Genomic DNA, 18,306 nt, shown 5'->3' with positions numbered 1-18,306 from the left:
TGTTATCCTTTCGTTTGATGTGTTTGGACTTTTGATTTTGCCTTTTGATTTTGGATTTTCTTTTTTGAATTTTCCTTGGAGTTCATTATTTTGTGTTTTTACTGTTTACTATACATAACAAGTATATCTAATTATTTTTTCATCACTTTGCTTTTCAATTTTTAATGAAATTAGTTAGTAGGTGTCTTAGTGTAAATTGGGTTGTGTAGTGATAAGTAGAAATGTAGTTTGAAACGTTCCCTTTAAAAAACATAAGTTAGGCCATATATGACATTATATGCCCTGTGTATGCTCTCATGTTCTTTTTATTATGTACACGTGTGAAAGGTCCATATGATCGTATGACTTTGAAAGGTCTGCAAACTATATTGCTTTCATTATATTGTTTATTTTTGTGAACATTGAATGTGTCCAGTCTGTGCATTGTAATTCCCAAGGCAAAGTATTTTTATTTTTTTATACAAAACAATTCTACGCTGTTTCTCGTCTAATCACTATTACCATGACAAAAAGTGCCCTAATCTGATATTTGAGGGGGATTTAATGCTGCTATGCAACCCTAAAGATGTCCATTTCTTCAGCAATAGTGCCCAGACAGTTTGTTATTTGTTATTTCTGGCTTGCTAGGTCAGCTTTAGGAATGATGATGTAAGGGTTTTGTAAAAACATTAAATATCCAATCAAGTTCTCATTTTTTCTAGGAACGTCATGTGAGGGTGCTTCTAGTCTCTATGACAACAGTGCCAAAACCAGTGACTTTTGCTGGTTTGCTAGGTCAGTCAGGTGACTGGAGTCTATGGTTGCTATGACAACAGTGCCCTACTTAGATCTTAATTACTATGTAGACACGAGGTTTTGTCACATTAAAATTTTCATGTCATAGCTTTACAAATCTTTTTTATAAGAAATCAATTTTCAACAATGTGGCACAAAGTAAGGTAATCTTAAGATTAATCAAATGTGAGGTATAAAAATAAAGTTATCTTTAGCTTTAAATAAATGTTACTATTTTCAGTACGATTTTATATTGCAAAGATAATTTGACAAATACATTGATTTTTCCTTGTCAGCAAATGATTTCCTTTTGGTGAACCTTATGGGTACAGATCTTCTGCTTTACAGTTATTTCCTGATTTACTAGGTCAGTCATGTGACCACATTCCTTGGGTCAAGGACAGCTGATATTGTTTATATATAAATATTTTGAAGTAGATTTTTATAAAAATATTTTGTGGGAAGAAAAAATTGAGACATTCCAAACTCTTAACTTGCAATGATTGAAATAAGCCAGCATTTCTGTTTATGTTTAACATTATATGCGACAGAAGGTCCGAGACCACAATTGTCGTCCCTTGATTTTCGTTGTTCACGAATATAGTCCCTAGTGTTGACAGTGGGTTACTTACCATTAATTTTTATACCCCTTCCAAATTCATTTCTCCATATTTAATGCTTCAAATTGAAGAAGGGGATGAAATTACACTGTAAAAAAAATTGGGTCCCGAATTTTGAAGGAAAGTAGTGATTTGGTCCAACTGAAAATGGATGAAAATTAGCACTTCAGAAGCTGTCAAAAGATTTCAAGACGCCCTAAACATAAAATTGTCCATATTTTGAGTAAGAGCTTATGAAGTTTTCTATAATTTTGATATAATTTGTCCCAAAAGTAGTACAACACACTGTAAAAATTTCACTAAGAAAGCGCAGGTAAGATTTTTTTCAATTTTCATTTATCAGTCAGTTACAAGATGGAAAACCATCCCAACTTCAAAATCTGCTGTTTGGAAGGAAAATCCATCCAAAGCAAAATGGATGGTAATCCCATCCACTGGCGAATTGGATGGCCATGCCATCCATTACCAATTGGATGAAAATCCCTTCCAAAATTCAAGTGCTCTTTTTGGAAGGAATTTTCATCCAGTTCTTGGAGATTTCACATGTGGAAGTTCATATTTTTAAATAAAATAACTTGAACTTCATTTGTGACAATTCTTTAATGCAATGGAACCTGACATTACTGAAAGAATAATTAGAATTGATTGGTCAGTAAAAGGGTACCATGCTTTCCGTCTGAAACCACATTCAGACATATGCCTAAATGTTATTGAGGAACCAAATAATCCATACAGTACAGATGCTATGAGTGTTGTTATGCCATCATTAGTAAATATTCCAACATATCTGCATAATGCAGAGAGTGATTTTGCAGGTCAACATGGTGGACAACAAATGAGAAATATTGCAGGTATGTTTTGTTCTAAGTTATAAATAAATACGAAAATGGGGTATATTACCAATGAGACAATGCCCTATCAAAGACAAAATGACAAAAATCAACAGTCACTATATGGTTAAAACAATGAAAAAACCCATACCGCATAGTCATTATATATATATATATCAGTACGAGTGAAAGGAATGACAAATTTTTCACTGAAATTGTTTTGAATTTCAATGAACAAACATATTCAGTAAATTGTAGATGTCGAAAAATTTCAATGCCACGTACTGTCAAGCATTTAATTAATCATGCATACTAGTTTGAATTACTTTATTTATCAACAAACATTTTCATGATGTTATAATATTCGATTTGCAGTTGTCAGCTAATACTAATTTTTTTTAAACAGGAAGACAGATTGGAAGGGTCCCAGCAAATTTGTGCTCAGGTTTTAAAAATCTACTCCAGAGAAACCTAGTTAACAAGATTTTATGCAAGATCACAGGTCCACCACAACTCTGTTCAAATCCACCGTCACATCAAAGATTTCAGCAAAGGAACAATCCTCGTGTACGAGACAGGCCTGGTGGTGGAGCTGAACTCCCATGTTCATATTATGTGTTCATAAAGAAACAAACATTTGAAGATGCTATGCATGTACTGGAGGCTTCTGTTTATGTTCTTAAAGAACTGCACTAAGAAATAATTGTGGTCTCTGACCAGAAAAGAACTGCAATACGATAACAAATACATGTATTTTGTTATTTTATGCCTTATTCCTACGTTAATATTGCACATGGACTAGTTCATAAAGGGAATTAAGGATCTATTTGATCTGGATGTTTTAGTTCAACACGTCTGTTTACCAGTAGCTTGATAGCAGAAAGTATTGCAAGCTTAGACGTCTGAACCAGTCATTTTAAACATTTAAAGAAATATAAAATTAAATGTTCTTGAGAGGGAAATACTTCTATAGGTAGCATTATCTTAATGGTTTTTTTTACATTGGCAGAGTTGTAAACCAATAAACTTGATATGTTCCTTCTCATTTTCTGGATTGTCTTGATAAAAAGATAAAAGCTTTTTTACAAAACATGTTCTATTCTTTTATACATACATATAAATACAACAACAGTGCCGGTGTTTAAATGTCATTCATCGATTGACAGAAAAGAAATTCGGGTTACAAACTAAACCCAAGGACACACGTAAACTTAAAAAAAACAGCAGAAACTCTATGCAACAAAAACCAACAGCCAACAGAAATAGAAAGAACTACTTTGGATTCATCATTATTCGTTATATACCAATTTTCGTGGGTTTCGTGGGTTTCTTGGAGTCACGAATTCAAATGTTTAGCGAATTACACATTTTCTATAGGTTTTGCATGCAGACATTGACAAAACCACAGAATCAAATATTCACGAAACTGCTATATTCCTGAATTGGTACAGAACAAATCTAAGGGAAAAAAAAGGTGGGTTGAACCTGATTTAATTGCTAGCCACTCCCTCCAATTTTATGACAATGTAGAATAATAGATATACTGCTGAAATTCCAACACTATGTGACATATACCTGCATACTCATGTCAAACCATATTTTGGGTTCCAGATTGAGTGATGGTGCTCTGACTAGTGTAATTTGTATTTAGTTACTTAATATATTTTAATTAATTTTGAGTGTGAATGGGGATTGTCATACATCACATTAATTTGGGAGGTTTGGCTTACTATATGGAATAAGTTATAACCCACTGTTTTCTTAAGAAAATGCCATTTCTAATGTATATGTCATTTGTTTTCTTTCTATTCGTTCTATTGGTTACTTTAGTTTAGCGTCGGATTTTATTTATTCCTCAATTTCAAATTTACCTTGAAGTTTAGTATTTTTGATAATATATACTTTGTTTTACATGTGTAGAATTGGAATTTACCTATAGAATGAAATAAACAATTTATTTCCCCATTTGCGACAATAATAGACTTTTTCGAGATACAGACTTTAGAAAATTTATTATTTTAACGAAAAGTTATTAGGACAGTATGTTTTGGTCAAAAATATAGGTTGGCGTTGTTTTTCTAAGCACTATTTGTACCTTTCTCCCATGCCTATCAATTTTTGAACTTATACGAATGTGTCTCTTCCTAGCGTTTAAAAGACATCTCAAGTTCGTTAGTGCTAAGGAAAATAATTTATTTGGCTTTTGGCATAATGCAGAATGCTCGAAGTCTCTAATAAAAAAAAACAGGCGCACGTATCAACCGTTCATGATTAGCTATACTCTTAATTCTGAATACCATATTATGCTCATAACATGGTTGCGCCAATAAAATCTAATGGTTTATTGTAACCTTTACATCTGTTTGGACTTAACTACTTTACATTATTTAAAAGAAACCATCTCTTGTCCTGTTTTTTTTATTTTATCGTGTGTCTGACACAAAGGTTTCAACAAGTAAATATGTACAGTTTGAATAGTTCTAACTCATTTGTTTATCTATTGTCCTCATTTTGCTTCTTCCATAAAGAATAATACTAATCATTGAAAGCCCAACTGCTTTCTTTTAGTATTTTTAATTCTGCAAATTCAAGCGCTCATACCTATTCATGTCAATTCTTTACATAATTATGTCTGATGTGAACAAAAAAAATCATTACATGTAAGAGCGCACTGGTTTCTGGAAGAATGAAAAAAACGAGAACGGAAAATAATAATCTTAACAACAGACGAATTATATGGTCTTATCTGGTTTTGTCTCGCTTGGCAAAGTCAAAAAGTGAGACAAAGGTATGCTGTTTCCGGCGTCTGCGGCGGCGACAGCGGCGTTAACAATGTATAAGTTTGTGATTAGGTCTAGTTTATGGTGAACCACTATTGGTAAAACAAATACATTTGGTATGCAGGTGTATAAGTATTGGTACATCGCATTGTCATGGAGATTATTTGGCCCCACCAACTTAGTTATGGTCTATTGACTTTGAAACTTTGCTTATTTTTCATGTATTAGTTTTTGGTTAGTTCATTTTATGAGAAACCACTCATGGGGAGTTAATTCTAATTGGTATGCAGTTGCATAAGCATTGGCATATCTCATTTCTTTAGAGTGTATTATGCCCCGCCCCCTCAGCCATGGTCTTTTAACTTTGGAATTTTTGCTTAGTTTTCATGTATAAGTTTGTGATTAGGTCAGGTTATGGGAAACTACTAGTGGTAAGATAATGGTACTTAGTATGCAGTTGCATAAGCATTGGCATATTAGATTTCTATGAAGTTTATGTAGCCCCGCCCCCTCAGTCTTGGTCTATTGTTTTTAAAACTTTTGTTAAGTTTTCATGTATCAGTTTGTGAATAGGTTGGTTGACGGGGAACCATCGTTGGCACATCTCATTTTCATACAAACTATTTGACCCCGTTCCTCAGTTACGGTTTATTGACTTTGAAATTGTGCTTGTTTACATGTGATTATTTGTGTTTTTGTTTGTTGAAAGGGAACTACTTATGATATGTCAGTTGTATTTGGTATGCAGTTGTATTAGAAATGGCAGATCTTATTTCAATGGAGATTATTTAATCATGTACCTTCAGTAATGGTGCATTGACTTTGAATATTTGCAAAACTTACATGTTCAAGTGTTGTTATTTTAATTCCAACCTTTGCATTATCGAAATTACAAAAAAGCGAGACATATATCTGTGATAACAGTTTATTTTTTATTTTGTTTAATATTATTAAATCTTTCAACTTTTTTCTTTGACATTGATCCATTATTCCTTAGTCTTTCAAATTACCTATCTCTTTTTTTAATGAATTACAAGTTATATAGCTATGTTGAAGAAATATACTCATCCTTGTCTGACCATATTCTCGTCCTATTATAAGCTATTTATAATTGATGATGTGGTTATTTCGACCCTGCATGATGTAATTACGTTAGTAATAAGTTATTACAGAGAACCTAAGAATGGTTGTTTTAAAGGTAAATGGTATAAAGCATGCAAGAAAAGCTATGTTTTGTAGGCTGATAACTTGGCAGATGATGTCTGCCTTGACTTTATAGGCATGGTGTGATGATAAAACTTGAGTATAATTTTACTTGTCGATCCTAGGAATTTTGTTGCAGAAAGATCGACATAGGGATAGGGATCCGGTAGCCGCGGCATTAACTAACTTCTTAAAAGCTTTATATTTTAGAAGCTGGAAGACCTAGATGCTTCATACATTGTCTATAGATGTTATATGTGACGAAGTTCCCGTCTGTCACATGTCCATTGTCCTTAACCTCACTTTCATGTGGTTCGTAGACTACTCGAAAAAAATTAGTTTTTTTTTTGTCATGTTAACTTTTCTCTTATTATGAGTAATATGATAACTATACTTGATATGTACGAACCATGCAAGGTCCTCATGATGTCTGTCAGACAGTTTTCATTTGACCTCGACCTAATTTCATGGATTAATGAACAAGGTGAGGTTTTGGTGGTCACGTCCAAATATCTGATCCTATAAGCAATAGGTCTGATATATTTGGTGTATGGAATGATTGTAAGGTGTAAATATGGTGTCATCTGTCCTTGTCCTCATTTTCATGGTTATAGTAAAATTGTTATATTTTGGTCTGTTTTTCTTATACTGTATGCAATAAACGACTTTATTTGGTGTATGGAATGATTTTAATTTTTAGCCATGGCGTTGTCAGTTGATTTTCGATTTATGAGTTTGACTGTCCCTTTGGTATCTTTCGTCCCTCTTCCTAGGTGAACATGTCTAACTGGTGGGTGTTATCTGCCCTTGATCTCATTTTCATGGTTCAGTGATCAAAGTTAAGTTTTTAATGTTTAGTCTTTTTTTCATAGTTTTTACAAAAGATCAACTATATTTGATGTATACAAATATTTCAAGATGAACAAGTCAGTCATGCATGTTTTTTTTTACCTTGGCCTTATTTTCACGTTGCATTGCTCAGTGTTTTTGTGTTTTGATCTATTTTATTATGGGCAATAGGTCAACCTTATCTGTTGTATGTACTGAGTGCAATCTGTATATGTCTGTCTTGCAGGTATGATCTGACTTTGACTTTTGATATTTTGATGGTTCATATGTCATGATAAGTTTTCGTGGTTCATTTTTTCTCTCAGGTACTATAAACAGGTCAACTATATGTAATGCATAGATTAATTTAAAGGTGTTAATGTCTGTCTTGCATGGTTCATCGAACCTCGACATAATTCGCAAGGTTCACTGGTCAATGATAGTTTTCTTGGTTAAGTTTCTTATTAATCTGTAAACGATAGGTCAACTATATTGTGTGTACTGAATGATTTGAAAGTGAACATGTTTTTCTAATTTGGTTAACCTGACATTGACCTCATTTTCTTTTATCATGTTATGTTTATGTGATAACTTGTAGTAAAGCTTTACATTTAGGCCTGTCAACATAATATCAATGGTTAGAAAAGAAGGAGAGTCATTTCAGCGTGTGCACTCTTGTTTTGTGTCTTATATAGGTGTATAAAGATTTTGTATGATCTCAAATGAGACAACTACCAACTAGACATTAAATGGCTTTACTAAACGTGTTGTTTTCAATTTTTTTTTTTTTTAATCATACAAAATCTTCAAACTACTAACCTAATCAAACACTAATAAATGAAAAGAAAGCAGAATTTCAAACTCAATAGACCATATAATCGAAGGGGCGGGGCAGAATAATCTCCATGACAATGCAATGTGCTAATACGTATACTTCAAACCAAATATCTTTGACTTACCACTAATGGTTCACCATAAACTAGATATAATCATAAACTAATACATTGTTGACGTCGCCGTCGCCGCCACCGGCGCCGGAAACAGCATACCTATGTATCGCTTATTAACTCCAAGCAAGACAAAAACAGATTAAACCATATAATTCTTCTGTTGTTAGATCATACTTTTCCGTTTTCTTTTTTTCACACTTACAGAAAAAAACACACTTTAAGACAGCAATTGGGCCTTGAATAATTAGTTTTATTACTGGAGAAGAAGCAAAATGATGTACAAAATGAGGACAATAGATAAACAAATGAGTTAGGACTATTTAAACTGTACATATGACTTGTTGAAACCTTTGTGTCGGACACACGATGAGGTATAAAAAAACCAGGACAAGCAATTGTTTCTTTTAAATAACCATAAAGATTTCATTGGCGCAACCATGTTATGAGCATAATATGGTATTCAGAATTAAGAGTATAGTTAATCCTGATTGGTTGATACGTACGCCTTTTTTTTTTTATTGGAGACTTCGTGCATTCTGCATTATGCCAAAAGCCAAATCAATTATTTTTCTTAGCCCTAACGAAAACTGAGATGTCTTTTAAACGCTAGGAAGAGACACGTATGTATAAGTTCAAAGTTGATGAGAGATAAGTACAAATTATTCTAAGAAAAGCAACGCCAACCTATATTGTTGAACATAAACATGATAAAATACTGTCCTAATAAATTTTCTTACATTCAGGCATGGTTTCTTGGGACAAAAATTTAGTCTGTATCTCGAAACGACTATTATTGTCGCATGTGGAGGAAATATTTTTTCTTTTCAATCTATCAGTAACTTCCAATCAATTCAAATTATACACATGTAAAACAAAGTATATATAACCCAAAATACAAAACTCCAAGGTAAATTTGAAAATTGGGAAATCAATAAAACCTGACGCGAAACTAAGTAACCATTAGAACGAATAGAAAGAAAACAAATGACTCACTGTTATATTAAAGTTCGTTTCTGTGTGTTACATTTCAACGTTGTGTTTCTGTTGTGTCGTTTGTTTAATTGAGTGTGAATTCACATTACTATAAGAATTGTCACGGTAATTTTCTATCCCAAATTCATGTATTTAGTTTTGTTATATTTGTTATTCTCATCGGATTTTGTCCAATGATTAGTTCGTTTCTGTGTGTGTTACATTTTAATGTAGTGTCGTTGTTCTCTAATATTTAATACACTCCCCTCAGTTTTAGTTTGAAACCCGGATTTTTTTTCCTTTTCTATCGATTTAGAGTTTCGAACAGCAGTATACTACTGTTGCCTTTATTTATATACCTTAGAAATGGCATTTTCTATAGATATCAGTTTGTTTAAATCCAATTCCATATAGTAAGCTAAACCTCCTCAATTAACTTGATGTATGACAAACCACATGCCAAACAAAATCAACTAAATCCAAGTTACACATGTTGCACTAGTCAGAGCATCATCACTCAGTTAGGAAACCAAAATATGGATTGACATACTACTTCCAGCAGGCATATGTCACCCAGTGTTGTCATTTCAGTAATCTGTTTATTTTTAACATTATCATAAAGAGGGAGGCTAGCTATTAAACCATGTTCAATCAACCATGTTTTCTTTAAATGTTCTGTACCAAGTCATGAATATGGCAGTTATTATCCAATAGTTTGTGTCTATATGTGTATGTATGTTGCACTTCAGTGTTTTTGTTGTTTCTTTGTTTTCCTCTACACCTTGATAATTTTCCCTCGGATTTAGTTTATAACCCGGATTTATTTTCTCTTGATATATTTATGACGTTTGAACACACTGTTGTATTTATATGTATGTATAAAAGAATATATTATGTTTTGTATAAAAGCTTTTATTATTTTATCAAGACAATCCAGAAAATGAGAAGGAACATATCAAGTTCATGTGTTTACAACTTTACCAATGTAAAACTAAAACATTAAGATAATGCTACATATACTAGTAGAAGTACTTCCATCTCATGAACACTTAACATGTCTTTCACATGTCTAAAATTACTGGTTCAGCCTTCTATAATGTAAATACTCTCTGCAGTCAAACTACTGGTAAACAGACAGGTTCAACTTAAACATCCATATCAAACAGTTCCTTCCCTTTCTGAACTAGTCCATGTGCAATATTAACGTAGGAATAAGGTTTAAAATAACACAATTAATGTATTAGATATCGTATTACAGTTCTTTTCTGTAGCATATAATTTTAAACTAAAACAGAAATACTGGCGCTAATTACAATCATTGTAAGTTAGGAGTTTGGAATGTCTTTCCATTTTTTCTTCAAAAAAAAATATTTTTATAAAAATCTACTTCAAAATATATATATATAAACAATACCTGCTGTCCCTGACCCAATGACTGTGATCACATGACTGACCTAGCAAATCAGGAAATTACTGTAAAGCAGAAGATCTGGACCCATAAGGTTCACTAAAGGGAAACCATTTGTTGCAATTAACTGACAGGGAAAAATCAATGTATTTGTCAAATTATCTTTGCAAAATAAAATCAAACTGAAAAAGTGACATTTATTAAATTTTTATACTTCACATTTGATTAACCTTTAGATTACCTTACTTTGTGTCACATTGTTGAATATTGATTCCTTATTAAACAGATTTGTAAAGCTATGACATAAAAATTTCAATGTGACAAAACCTTCTGGTCTACATAGTAATTAAGAACTAATTAGGGCACTGTTGTCATAGCAACCACAGACTCTCCAGTCACATGACTGACCTAGCAAACCAGCAAAAGTCACTGGTTAGGGCACTGTTGTCATAGCGACTAGAGACACCCTCACATGACTGTCCTAGCAAATCTGACAACCTGATTGGATATTTAATGTTGTCATACAACCCTCGACATGGCCATTCCTACAGCTGACCTGGCAAGCCAGAAATAACAAATAACAAACTGGCTGGGCACTAATGCTGAAGAAATGGACATCTTGAAGGTGGCAGAGCAGCATAAAATCCCCACCAGACATCAGATTAGGGCACTTTTGTCATGTTAATAGTGATTAGATCAGAGACAGCGTAGAACTATTTTGTATAAAAATATAACAATACTTTGCCTTGGCAATAACAAATTGCACAGACTGGACACATTCAATGTTCACAAAAAATAAAGAGTAAAAAGAAAACAATATATCATGTAGACTTTTTCAAAGTCATACGACCATATGGACCACCTTTCACACGTGTACAAATAAAAATAATATGAGAACATACACGCAGGGCATATAATGTCACATATGGCCCTACTTATACTTTTCAAAGGGAAAGTTTCAAACTACATTTCTACTAATAATTACACAACCTACATTTACACTTTGACACCTACCCACTACTTTCATTAAAAATATAAAAGCAAAGAGATGAAAAAATAAGACATTCTAGCTTAATTCTAGATCACCTTTCACAAAGCAATACATGTTGTATGTAGTATTTCAAATTAGGAAAGAACAGAAATTAGTTTTGGTTATATGAAACTGCTACAACTAAACATTTCATAGACAATTGATAAGAATTGTTTCTATTTCATGGGAATATATAATAACAATCAAAGATTCTACTTTAAATGCATATACTACAATGTTTCTAAGAATAAAAATGCTTATAAATCAATAAGAAACTCTATCTTTTTCAACTTTTACAATAATTACTTTAAAAACTAATATTGTGCTATTAAATGGTAAATCATTGTCTTTCTATCAGAATGTATTACATGAAGTATTTGATGCAAATCAACGTTTGGTGGTACATATAAATCTAACCATATCTAATTGGTAAAGAAGGCAACACATAAACCTTTCAAAACTTGCTGAAAAAAATCTTCTGACTTGGAACAAGAAAAGGATATCCTTGCTTCAGAAAAACAATAAGGTAAATAGAATTTTGGAATGACATAAGTTGACTTAAAAAATCACATATCTGATTACAGAAAATAAACTTATAACAGTAAAAATAATATGTATATATCTGAGAATGTAAAGAAGCACAACCTTTTTATATAACCTTATGTGTATATTTGTGTGTTATTTGTGCAAATATTAAGGAAATATACGTCTGAAGAAAAGTAATGTGTATAAAAGTCATAATTAGTATTCATTTCTTTTTTCTCCAAACATTTTAGGTGTTTGAAATACATTGTACACAATGAGAAATACAATGGATAACATTATAAATGGTAATTTTCTCACTTTCTGTTAAGTTACATACATAATTTGACTTTTATTGCTCTATGTTTTCTACGATTAAAAATTTATACACTTAGGAAATTCAGAGGTACAACAAATTGCATTATAATGTGTATTTTTCTAATTTTCTCTTTTAATTAAAATTTATTTACATAAAAAATGATCTGACAATATTTATAACTTTCTTCTCATTCAAACTAATGTAAAATTAAAGTGATACACATTAGAAATATATCATAGATAACATTGTTAGTTTGTGAATTACTTTGATGTTTATGTTCGTTTGTAGGCATAGTATTCATGTATCAATGTACAAATAATAACCGCAACATAAATTACAAGTGAATATATACTGCTTATAATAATTATATTTAACTCACTCTAATTAAATTGGTAAAATAAGAATATTTGGTAAATACAATAGACAAGCTGAAAGAAATTCTTAAAACAAAACTATGTTCGAAAACATGTATGACAATACAGTTTGAGACCTGAGCAGACATTAAACAGATAGTATATAGAGATATGGAATGCTTCTAAATAAAAATTTATTTATAAAATAATCGCCATTAAATTTGATATGTGAATACATATAAAAGTTGATTTTTTAACAGAATTGTCACTTAAAATTACATGAGTTACTACATTTAAGAAACATTCAATAGACTTACTACTAGAAGGTAAATGACATTCTTATTGTTTCTTTGTTCATGTTTTTCATTTGGAGAAAAAATTACAAATCAACTGAATCAATTTAAAACTTTCTCATTGCTTAATTAGCAATTACAATTTTTACAATGTATCCAATGTTACTTTCCGCAATGTTAATGAATTAAGATGCTTTATTATTACCATGCCATTAAAATATACAAATGATTAGAAATGCTTATAAAGCATTTCTATAACTTCTATAGAGTTAATTCCCTTGTTATGTATTATGAAATCAACATCATATCTCATTGTTATTATGGTAACATTCAAATCTCAATATCTTTATAGGATTAGGTATGATAAGAACAATTTAAATCATCCCTGAAATTGCAAATAAAGTGTAAAAGAATAAAGATCGTACATAAATATTTATGGATCTAATAGGTATAAGTACTGTTTATTCAGAAATGTTTGTGGTGATTTTTATAATAGCAAAAAAACTATTGTGACGGCATTAGTTTTGTGAATATGGAAATTAGCATTTATATTTGCTAGCATCATTTCTATGCCTCATCATCTGCAATCTCAATTACTAATCTCACTGTTTTGATCACTATTCAATAACGGCCATAATTAATCCACACAAAAACTTCTGAATCAAAAGTAATTCTTGTTCTAAAAATGTTTTAAGACAAATTTCAAAAAATTATTTACTCCTGAGATTTTTTCGTTATTTTGAAAGAATTGTAAAATTTAAAATGTAGGAATCCAAAAGAGGCCTTGTTATACCTATTGCCTAATGAAATCAATAAAAATGACAAAATAGACTCATAATGAATCCTTATAATAATTATTAGAACGGCTCTTCTTTACTGTATAATTAGTAAGCACCATGTGGGGTCATGCAAAGCAGAGATGCTGCAAATTCATAACATTTATACACTAAGCCTATCACCTGTAATGTAGGAGCTATTCTAATTGTCAGTGTTTCATTTGATCAAGATGACATATTGCTGATGCATTGTGGTTAGGTCAAATTTATTTAGTAGAGTGTGTAAATTTTTGAAAGAAAACTGATATTCATTTTTGTGGAGTTTAACACACAATGCAACAAGAAATGGTCACTTTCGTCAATACTCTTATGTTTTCACATAGGCAAATTAATTTCCAATAATCTTTGAACCACTGACAAATTAAAATCCAGCTCCATTTTAATTCAATATCCATTTATTTAATCTATTAAACTAGCATCATACTCAAAATTTCCCGATTAGCAAAATTGTCTAAATGTGTAATCACTTTTACATTTCTACGATATTTCAGCCATTTTAAGCTACAGTGAAGATTTTCAACAAACCAGGTAATGTGCAGGGGAAAACTCTCGTTTCGTTTGTATTTACTGTCATTCATTTCAGTATCTTAATAAGAAGCAATTAATGAAAAGTCAAACTGTATTAGATGAATTTGGTATGCAGCACACAGCAATAATGGCAACAATAATTCAATATCTAATGGAAAGAAAAACAAATGACAGACTTTTAACACTTCATTTTTTCTTTAGAAGATTTTTGATGCAGGAATGAAGTGATTAATTTGAAAAAGAAAATCAAATTATTTAAATGGCAGACTTTTAAGATTTCAGATTTCCTTGAAAAGATTTTTGATACAAGAATCAAGTGCCAAATGAAATAAATTTAAAAAGGAAAATCTGATTTTCGTTTTAAATAATTTACTTTTGTGTGCAATACACTATACACAGGGCAGACATGAAACAAAGGAGAAAACACACAGGTACCTGGTATTGCTTTTGGAAAATGGTATGGAGATGACAGATTAGTAAAAGATTACATGGTTTGTTACAAAGCTCTCGGTTTTTTACCAAAATTCTTTCATCATCTTGTTGGTGTCTGCAGCATCTCAACTTCCATTCCCAAGAATTTTAACCATGGAGTAACCCTATATAATATATCAATGGTCTCATTATAAACTAAAAATAAAATGTGCAAAACTAACATGTCAAACAAAATGGGAGATTGGTATAGTAAAGCAATAGACACCTTGTAAACTAAATAAAAAGTGCAAAACTTAAATATCAAAGAAAATGGGATACTTGTATAATATAGCAATAGTCTTGTTATAAACAAACTAAAAGGTGCAAAACTTAAACATCAAATAAAGTAGTGGGAGATTTAGGATTTTGAAGTTTTGACCTATGATAATTGGTTAATATCATTTGTGTCTTGTTGTGAATAACACTTTGTGGTTGTAAGTAGAATGGATATTAAATTATGATTCCTATAATGTCACATGATATTTTTATCAATTACAGATAGCCAAATCATAAGTCAAAATAATAAAATCATGGAAATCGTACCTCTCAAGCATATTAGAAATAATTAAATAATGTATGTAATGTAGAATTCATAAAACTGGTGTTTTCATGATTTCTAATTTGCAATCTTCCTTTTAGAATATTGAAAGGATTTTTGTGGCTTTAAGGTGGTACCTAACACTACAGGGAGATAACTCTGTAAACTCAGTGGAACGTTTTAATGACGTTATATGTTAAGGGATTTTTAAGCTTCTAAACGATCAAAACTATTGTTTGTCAAACTGCTATATAACCCGTGTAATTTTTCTGATTAAACTGTTGGTTCAAATTATTTGAAATTTTTATATTTTTGTCAAAGGGTCAAAGTAAATACTTTGACAAAATTTTAATAAAATTAAACGAGCCAAATTAATTTTAGTTTAGGTGTTGGGTACCACCTTAGATCAATCAAATATTCAAAAAAAGAAAGAATCAAATAAAAAATGACAAGCTTAGGTGATGAAAATCTGTAAATACAAAAATTCATACTTTTAAATCAGATAAAAATTAACAACATCATAGAAATCTTAACTTTTACAAATAAATAAAATTAAATATTTTCTTTATAAATTTCTAGAAAGAAAGTGAACAGCAGCTTTTAAAAGTCCAAGTATATACATCTTGAAAATATTTTTTCCAGTTAAATTCAATTTGCCATTTAATTAGAAAATGTTGTTTTATTATATATGAAACTTCCCATCACCGAGAATAATGAGACAAAACATTCTTCCCTGGATTCCAAAATAAGATATGTACAAATGGATAAACAATAAACGGAGACAACACCAAATTATTTAATGTACAGGAAGGTGCTCATTACTTCTTGTTGATTGTCCTTCTGGATTTACAATTGAAAGAGTTTTTTACAATCACTAGTACATCGAGTAGAATTTTTAAGAGACCTTACAAAGGGATAATCCTCCACCAATGAAACAAATTCTTAAGAATGTCAAAAAGGTTATTTGAAATTTTCAAAATATTGACTTTGAACATGATCTTCAAACTTTTCATAAATAGTTTTAATAAATCACATAATACAATACACATTTATTAAAATGAAATGATAATTTGTATTGCTAACCCCTAAATGACATACTATTCGTTATTACTTTTTTCAAAGTTACTTTATATAAATTTAAATGTATATACAAGATGAACTATCATATGGCACATATATTTGTCAAAATTAAAATGGAAATGAAAGATGAAATGAAGATGAATTATAATGAGATCATAGTCCTCTAAAATATGAAATTATTGCATCAAATATCACTAAATTTCTACAAATGGATTTGTGTTTTTTCAAATAATTTTCACTTACTAAATTACTAAATTACAGTGAAAAAGTAGAACATAATTTGATAAAAATCAATTAAAACTACAAATGTGTTACGAATTATTAATCAATACTTTTATAATTATTTGAAAGTCTTCTAAACTGCCAAAATATTTTTAAAGTTTAAGGAACTTCCTGATAGAATTTGAGTTACAGAATTCATTTAATCTTAACATCAATTTTATTTTTAATTTAATTTATGGAAGCAACACTCAGATATTCAATTGATATTTTAAATGTAAAACAAAACTAAGAGTACTGTTAGTTTTACTCTTATAGCACTTCCAGTACTTTTATTAAACTCAGAACCTATTCCTATAGTACTGCATGAACTTTCATTTCAAAATCTTTCAATACAGAATTTCAAGCACTTTCACATTAGACCTGTTCTTACAGTACTGTGAGCACTTTGATTTTAGAACATTTTATCTAACATCTATACATATATATATATTTAGACAGTTGACTGAGTTTGATGTACAGGAGTCTGATCTTGACCTTTTTTGTCCATGTATATTCCAATAAATGACCCATCTTCGTTAAATTTGGTCATATCAGCATCATCATCGTAATCTCCCATCATACTGTCTTCGTCACTTTCCAAGGGTTTCACATCATCGGATAACGATACTTTATCAAAGGGAGTCTTTTCTCCGTCCCTGTATAAAAAAATAAAACAATTACTGTATTGTTTGATTGATTGATTAACAGGTGTTTAACACCACCATTAGCACTATTGGATATTTCATGATAGACTTTTGTTTCAGGTGGAACAAGCCAGAGTGCATGGAGAGAACCAATGTAGGAAAACTGACAATCTGTCAATAAGAATTGGAGTGGAATGCACTTACCACATATGACTTGTAACTCACAACTTGAGTGTTGACAGGCTCATACCTGTCAACCTGTGACGATGAAAATGCAGGTCATGACCTGCATTGAAGAATCAAATCTCAGGTCATAACGCGTATGAACTTTTTCGAGCTGAATTTCAGTATTAATGGTACATTTTCTTATTATGTATATGGAAAATACCAAAACATCAATGCATGTTCACTTGGTTAAGTCATTTTATTCTAATTAATTATTATTTCATTGCACTTTTAAAGATTTTAGTAAATTTGTGTAAAACAGTTTTATGTCCTTTACTTTTTGTAATTATCAGATACTAGAATTTTTTTTCAATTGTAATTTAAAATGTTTGAGACTATTGGCTCACACAGCAACTCTGATCAACAAATGGAAGTTTTTAACGACCTTGACTGGCTATACAGCCCTTGCACGGTCGGTAAAAACTCTGATTAAAGTAGGAAATTGGACTAAGATAAAATATAGTAATACAGTTAAAGGCAGTATAAATGTAAAAAATAATTTTCAATTTTTTTTTTTAAATTGTATAAAAGTATTAAAATAATGAAAAGTTATTTTTCAAAATGTATTTGAATTCTAAATTTTTTATCATTTTATCTTTTTCACCCATAAAACGTAAATATAAGGAATAATTTTGAATGGTGACAAATTAGGGGAAGTAACTCTAACTCTATTTGTAAACAAATGTAGAGCAGTTTATTTACGACCTAAAGCTAAGGTAATTGGTGTTAATTAACAGTGTGTTTGACACCAAAGCTGTCAAGTAAAGCCATGCACTTAATGGGTCACTTAAATTGACAGTTTACATAGCTAGATGAACTTCCTGTTCATGGAAGAATTACG

General features: G+C 30.7%; 1 protein-coding gene across 5 annotated transcripts in view; it reads right to left on the bottom strand.

Annotated features, from left to right (window-relative positions):
- Positions 1-9,862: 9,862 nt before the first annotated feature.
- Positions 9,863-18,306, bottom strand: part of LOC134690711 (neuroglian-like) — a 46,352-nt gene continuing 37,908 nt past the window's right edge. For 4 of the 5 annotated variants that reach the window (XM_063550733.1, XM_063550736.1, XM_063550737.1 and 1 more), the window contains exon 14: positions 9,863-17,252. In XM_063550733.1, the coding sequence (XP_063406803.1) occupies positions 17,048-17,252 (205 nt within the window). In that variant the 3' untranslated portion in view covers positions 9,863-17,047. The remainder of the gene's footprint in view (positions 17,253-18,306) is intronic. The other variant, XM_063550738.1, reaches the window with a different exon arrangement.

This window comes from Mytilus trossulus, chromosome 11 (assembly GCF_036588685.1).
Source record: "Mytilus trossulus isolate FHL-02 chromosome 11, PNRI_Mtr1.1.1.hap1, whole genome shotgun sequence".
Lineage (NCBI taxonomy): Eukaryota > Metazoa > Mollusca > Bivalvia > Mytilida > Mytilidae > Mytilus > Mytilus trossulus.
This window is presented reverse-complemented; position numbering and strand designations above follow the sequence as displayed.